Source organism: Sardina pilchardus, chromosome 7, assembly GCF_963854185.1.
Source record: "Sardina pilchardus chromosome 7, fSarPil1.1, whole genome shotgun sequence".
NCBI classification, from domain to species: Eukaryota; Metazoa; Chordata; class Actinopteri; order Clupeiformes; family Clupeidae; genus Sardina; species Sardina pilchardus.
The window spans coordinates 17,740,228-17,747,727 of NC_085000.1; the positions used below are offsets into that span (position 1 = coordinate 17,740,228).

The 7,500-nt window shown below is 45.6% G+C and overlaps 1 protein-coding gene across 1 annotated transcript in view; it reads left to right on the forward strand.

Moving 5' to 3' along the window:
- Nucleotides 1-7,500, forward strand: part of LOC134087475 (uncharacterized) — a 51,172-nt gene that overhangs the window by 22,696 nt on the left and 20,976 nt on the right. Inside the window, exon 3 of the mRNA XM_062540987.1 lies at nt 2,955-3,062. Coding sequence (XP_062396971.1) covers nt 2,955-3,062 — 108 coding nt within the window. The remainder of the gene's footprint in view (nt 1-2,954; nt 3,063-7,500) is intronic.

A 7,500-nucleotide genomic window follows, 5' to 3' on the forward strand; every position in this document is an offset into this window, starting at 1 on the left:
TAGCATTCAGGTTTAAAGGGATAATCCGGAGTGAAATGCACTTTAGATCAATTTTTCGGACTATTGGGAGTACATACGTTGAGTTGACACCAAAATCATGTCATTCGGATGTATTTTGAGAAAGTTCGAGCTCACCGTTTTTAGCCAAAACTCGTTAGCCTGGAGGTGACTCGGGCATGTCATTTCGCCGCTACAAAACGCTATTTTTATACCTCTTCTACTGTTCCAAACAACACTACACTTACGTGGTAGTGAGTAGAGGGTCCCTAAAGCCAAACCGAAGTATCCCCACGTCTTTATGTGGTCGGATAGAGAGTCCAGAATGAATTTAATCGAGTCAGTACCTTTCCGGAAATGTCGCTGTTGCAGCTAGCAACGTTTTCACAACACTTTACTAACATTTCCGGAAAGGTACGGACTCGATTAAATTCATTCTGGACTCTCTATCTGACCACATAAAGACGTGCGGATACTTCGGTTTGGCTTTAGGGAACCTCTACTCACTACCACGTAAGTGTAGTGTTGTTTGGAACAGTAGAAGAGGTATAAAAATAGCGTTTTGTAGCGGCGAAAGGACACGCCCCGGTCACTTCCAGGCTAACGAGTTTTGGCTAAAAACGGTGAGCGCGAACTTTCTCAAAATACATCCGAATGACATGATTTTGGTGTCAACTCAACGTATGTACTCCCAATAGTCCGAAAAATTGATCTAAAGTGCATTTCACTCCGGATTATCCCTTTAATGTAGCCTCTGCTGTATTTTTAAATTCAGTTCTTATATTCAGTATTGCAGTGGTCCAGATAGTGGAGAATATCCAAATCATGAAAGGCAGGCATAGAGCACTGGAGCATTTCACCTCTGTTTCTTTTTCTTTTAAACTGCACTTTATGAGCAATCTATGATAATCAATCTAATATACATTTTAAGCACTGCATGTGCGGATGTTTGAAATGATAGGAGCCATTTTGAGAATGTGGAGCTGTAATAGGCTAATCATTCTTGCTCTGGAATTGACAGATAATTTATGAGGAGTCTGTGGCGAATGTGCAGAGACCACATGCCAGATGCATTTGAAGTTTGATGTCTGGCTCCATTTCAGATATCAATTTTTAGGCCTCATTATCGAAAACTGATGACGCTCAGTAAAATGTCCTGCCAGGAAGAGTTGCTATTAGCCTGGGCCTCTAGGCCTGACTGGCCGGTGGTCTTTGCAAACAACATTACTGCATCGGCGATATATCAGATAAATCAATCAGTGTGTCATTTTACAATCTTCACTTTTAACATTTGCTCTCATTTTTTGCTGTTGTACAGAAAAATGGATGCATTGGAAGCTTTTAAACCTGCTTGTTTATGGCCTCTAATAGCAACCATGATTTACCAATGACACATAACTGTGTCTCCCTTTTCTACCTCCCCTCCTTCTCTTCTTCTCTCTTCTATTCTCTTCTCCTCTCTTCTCTTCTCTTCTCTTCTCTTCCCTCTCATCTCTTCACTACTCCTCTGTTCCCTTCTGTTCCCTTCCCTTCTTTTCTCTTCTCTTCTCTCCTCTCTCTCTCTTCATCCTTCCCTCTCTTCCTTTCACCCCCACATCACTGTGCTCTTCTCCTCTTCTCTCTCTCTCCCCCCTCACTCTCACTCTCTTTCTCTCAGGAGAGAAATGGCTTCTAAGCCATTGGCCCCACTTTGCCAGTCATTAACACTGTCATGAGACCGAGCGAGGACATGTTTGATTTGAGGGCTCCTGGGGTCGTGTTTACCCCCCCACACCCCAACCTTCCCACATCCGACAGGCAGTGTCAGGACTCAATGGGGGAAACCTCAATTACCCACTCCCCCTCATTCTGATACACCAATTAGGCTCCCACAGGACCCGCTCGCCATGTCTTTATAGGCGTCACTCCTATTTGGCCTCGGGGTGTGTGTGCGTGTGTGTGTGTGTAGGTGTGTGTGTTGGTGTGTGTGTAGGTGTATGTGTAGGTGTATGTGTAGGTGTATGTGGAGGTGTGTGTGTGTGTGTGTGTGTGTGTGTGTGTGTGCATGTGTGTGTAGGTGTGGGGAGCAGATATATGTGTGTGCAGGGGAGGGAGTGGTCAAGGGTCTGTGTGTGTGTGTGTGTGTGTGTGTGTGTGTGTGTGTGTGTGTGTGTGTGTGTGACCAGGTGTGCATTGACGGGGGGGCATTGTGGTGATTTTACACCTCCCTCGTTACCTGTCAGCTCAGTGTAAAAGGGCTCAACCCCACAACCTCTCTCTCATCCATCTCGCTGCTGGCGTCAGGTGCTGAGCTACCACTGCTGCTGCTCCTGCTCCTGCTCTCCTTTCTTTTATCCCTTCATCCATCTCTCTCTCTCTCTCTCTCTCTCTCTCTCTCTGCCTGCTTGCCTCGCTCTGCCCCTTTCTCACTCTTCACACCCCATTTGTTTTTGCATGGATGTGTCTGGCAGACGGCCTGGGCCTGCAGACGCCATTTTGTTAGCTATGGCTGGAACACCTGCCATGATGGATAGCAGGTTGTGGGTGGCTGTTGTTTTAGCCAGAGAAAAATGGCTGAAGGAAGTTTAAAATGGCGAGGTGATAATGTTTTGTCATGATGGACATGATTTGTTGCTGCTAAACTACAGTAGATTTGCTTTGAGATGCCTCTGTATAGAAGTGAAACACTGCTGAACAATGAACCATGTCATATAAAATGTCTATTATGTCTGCTTATGTTTGGCCAATGATGAACATAGTTTAAAAGGAATATGTGTAATGGACAAAAATATAGGAATGTATTTTTGTAATTGGCATCTTCACACATTGATTCAAAACACTTCCTTTGCCATTAGCAGAGTGGTTATACAACAGCCCAGTCCTGCACTATTGAACAAGAAGGCTTCAGAATGATACCAAAGCTGTTGAATAAAAATGTGGTTTTTTTCCCTTCTGCAATGTTTCTTTTCTCCCTGAAGAAGACACGCATCTCTTCCCCTGGAGGCCATTGAAAGCCCAGGCAGTCTCATATCGCCAGTGTGCAGAAGACCCTTCCCATGTCGCCAGTGGAAGTCCGCTTCTTTTGGGTACAGTGAAACACTTTTCTATTCCTCCTCTAAAACCCATCATTGTCAGTGAATGAGGTAGCATCTTGTGTTTGTGGGATGTGCTAGCCAGAAGGGCCTACTTCTCACAGCTACGGATGAGAGACTCGTATGGATTATCTCATTTCCATTTTACTTTTAAATGAACGCATTGTACTGATGTTGGTTTTCTCAAATAGAAGCAAAAAAAAAAAAAGAAAAAAAAAAACTTGGTTGCTTGTTGTGTTCCTGAATTCATACTGCGGCCATTTTGGTCTCCTCCGTAAACTCGTTGAGCGGCTTACACTTTCACTCTACACTCCCATTCAATTACCCGCTCTGCTCCAATACGATTTGGCACCGATATTACATCTGTGAGCAGCTCTCATCTCATAAGAGGCAAAGGCGTTTGTCAGCCCGCGCGTCGAGGCAAACAGCTGGGACGGAGTAAAAGCGAGGAGAACACAACCGGGACACACTGGCTGTAGGCTTCACAAGGTTTCCTTTCAAAGTCTTGTTTTGATGCCCCAAGATGGCATCGCCGCCGTGTGATCTCCTCCACGCTTTGCCACACACTCGTTTGGAGTTCAAAGGGAAATTAGCCTAGTTGTTTAATTTTTAAGCAGTGCAAAGACTATTTTAAGCCCAAACAAATCAGCAAATGAAACTTTGTGTTGTTTGTTTTGCTGAGCAGCAGGGCTATCATGCTCTAAAATATTGTGCTGTGTTTTGATTAAAAAAGAGGTTCCAAGGATTTGTTTTTAATTCTCTGTAGGTATGTAGAAAGATGTGTGCATAATAAACGTAGGACACACAAACAGTATTGTAGTTTGGCAGTAGGGACAAAATGTAATTGTTCATTTGACTTTGTTGTGTCTCTTATAATAATAGTGCGTTGTCGTTTTCCGCTCATTTGTTATTCACACAGACAGATTAATTATGCTAATGCTCTGTTGCTGGCTGCTGACATGGCACAAATTAGCGTTAGCACTTTAAGACCATTACATGGATTTTTTTTTTATATGAAACGCATCATTATGCACACATTGGTGATACAATACATAATCTTTACAGTATATTATGCATTATGTCTATTATCCATAATGCCCAGTTAGTATGAGCAATGCATTCTCAATAGTACAGTACATATGGAACTTTCACTTGAATTTGAACATACTATACATAGTACTATACTGTATGAAACAACAAAGCGTCTGGAACCAAGATCTGGTCATTTCACATGTGTAGAAAGTTCTGGAACTGCATGTACTGTCTGAACCATGTTCAGCTACAGCAGTAGAGTGGTCATGTTGCAGGTATTCATGTTGTTGTCAATGGTTCATCCGCATTTTATGATTACTCAGCTTGAAAATGCTCAGCCGTACCGTATAAATAGGCTACACCACAAGTGTAGGGGGCAAAACACACACGCACGCACACACACACACACACACACACACACACACACACACACACACCCTCAATAACCAGGCTGCATTACTGATGATAAAAAAGCCTGTCCTTTCAGTGTGATTCATGCATAAGCTTAAAACTAAAATGTATACACCTTTCAGGTTAGAGTGATGGGAGTCTGTGGTTAGGGTGTGTTGGATCCTCTGAGAAGCGTGTGTGTGTGTGTGTGTGTGTGTGTGTGTGTGTGTGTGCAGCCCTGATATGGCTTCTGCCCCATTTCTCTGCCTGGCTCTGGTAATTTGAGTGAGTGACAGCTCCTGGTTGTGGTCACCAGAGGTCAAGGTTAGAAACAAGATATGAAGGTTACAAATATATAACTATATTGATTTTTTTTCTCCCTTGGGCATTGTCTTTCAGCTGTGCATATGAGAAGATGTACTGTATGTTCTTACATTCTGTAGGCTTAATGTAATATCCTTTGTTTTCTCTAAAACTAGTTAAAAGATTATATTTTTAGTGTTGTGCATTAAAAATATATATTATTGTACCAAGTTGAACACGTTCTGCCATAATATTGTTTCGGTTTAATGGAACATAGCCTCTGACTTGAGTGTTCTCTTGGCTGGCAATTTGATGACTGCTTCATATTAACATTTCAGTGGTGATTAGCATAATTGGGGAGTTTTAAAACGGGGAAGTCTTTCAAGCCAAACAGAAAAGGCTTTGGTCTTTGGTGAGTTCTCTCTCTCTTTTTTATTCTTCCTCCTCCTCCTCTTCTTCGTTCGACGTGCTCTCTTTTATGATCACCTCAGGCGGGAGGGGAGGGGAGGGGAGGGTTAGAGGAGGGGAGGGGAGCGGCATGCCGCGGTGCTCCGGCTTTGTTGTAGTAATGAGTGGAAGTGGGACGGTGTGGCAGCGGCACAACTGGGTCACCATACTGCGGCGTGCTCCTCTCGCCGTGGCAACCGATGCCACCAACTGATTTACCTGCCAAGAGAAAGAGGAGGCAGCATGGGCGTGCGTGCGCATGCGCCATGTTTAGATGCAACTCTGCGGCCCCTGGAGCAAGACTTCTTCCCAAACACCTTATGTGGTCGGAGCAGCATTAGTTATTAGTTAGCCAAGAGCTGTGCCACACGGAGGAGCAGAGGAAGAGGAAGATGAGGAGCTAGAGGAAGAGGTAGAGGTAGAGTGCAGTGGCTCTCTCTTTGTCATCCTCAGAGAACACACAGCGCTGTGCTGCTCAGGGGAGTTGGACTCTGCTTTGTTCTGCTCGGCTGGGTCCCCTCACTGTCCCTCTCTCCCTCCCTCCCTCCCTCTCTCTCTCTTTCTCTCTCTCTCTCTCTTTCTTTCTCTCTCCCTCTCTCTCGCTCTCTCTCATGTTCTCTCTCTCTCTCCCTCTCTCTCTCTCTCATGCTCTCTCTCTCTCTCTTTCTCTCCCACTCTCTCTCTCTCTCTCCCTCTCTCTCCCTCTCTCTCTCTCCCTCTCTCTCCCTCCCTCTCTCTCTCTGTCTCTCTGTGTTGTGAGCAGGCTGCCCACAGTGAGGTTGGGACAGTGCCCAAGTCCTAAGCACCAGTGGCCTGGGGAGGTGGGGAGGCTGGTGGAGGTGGTGGACGCAGGAGGGAGGGTGCTCATCGCTCTCCCCCCCACCCCACCCCACCGGGGGCGCCAGTCATAATGCCGCGGGTCGATCACTGCGGCTATGGCGCGGGTCAGAGGTCGGCGAAAGCCATAAATCTCCTGCATAATGTAGCTGGCAGTGGGGTCTGTGTCGAGAGGTGAGGAGGTGGAATTGCAGGTCCAGCTCTGCCATCATTTTCTTGTCGGGAGGAAGATTGATACCATAAATAAGTCTTCAATCAAAAGTGAGAGAGAGTTAGAGAGAGAGAGAAAGAGAGAGAGAGAGTGTGTGTGTGTATGCTGTGTGTATTTATGCTTTCTTACGGTCAGAGTAAGCGGTATTGGGGAGACCGTGCTGGGGCCGTGTGCTTTAGTGATTATTGATTTGAGAGAGTGGTTTCTCAGGGAATCGGAGAGTTATGTCTCCCTCTCAAGACTGCTACAAAGACATGCACACAGTCAGGCCCACGGAACGGAGCGTGAACAGCTCAAAAATCTCAGAGCGCAGTGATTGCAGCCGCCACGGCAATGCCGCCAGGACAATGGCCACATGTGAGAAAACGGCAGAGTGATTGCATTCTGGGACATGAGAATGAAAGCACTGTGTATCGACTGTGTGAAGAAATGCCTCCAGGGAGGCTGTAATGAAAGGACAGTACACACATGTGTGTGTGTGTGGGTGGGATTGCATGTATGGATTCCTGATGGAGGGGCCATACTGTATGTTGAGAATATAGCGAAGACATACATGGAAGAGCGATGGTGTCCAGGGACAGATGAAAGGGACCATGTATGACACAAGGACACCTTGATTGCGCATGGCTATGGGAGTGATGCATCTACAGAACAGAGGATTTGGAAGGACAATATATCTTCTTTGAAACCCACGAAACGTCTCGGCCTCTGCATAAAAGCACTAAATTGTAATGGTTTACAGTACCGAGTTTTTGCAGTATACTTCAGACTGGCTCGTTTCTGTAGCACTTTTAAGCTCCAGTGAAGCAATTCAATAAAACTTGACCAGATATGAAAATGCCAGTTTACAGCCCGTTTTTATTTACACAGGGGCCGGGGGGGATAAGTGGGCTTGTCAAATTCCCTTCATTCGAGGAGGAAACACAAGCAAACGGTGATATAAAGCAGCTTGTTAAAGGAACAATCCACTTCCAAGATATGCCTGTGCATGTGTGTGTGTGTGTGTGTGTGTGTGTGTAATCTCAGGGGACGGGCTTTTGATTAATCTTCCAGAAGGCTCCGTGACACATTTTGTTGCACCACGTACAGCTGCAACAGTAACAGTGGACTTGGTGTCCTGTAGCAACCCAATAGGACTGGTTCCTTCAGCACTGTGTGTGTGTGTGTGTGTGTGTGTGTGTGTGTGTGTGTGTGTGTGTGTGTGTGTGTGTG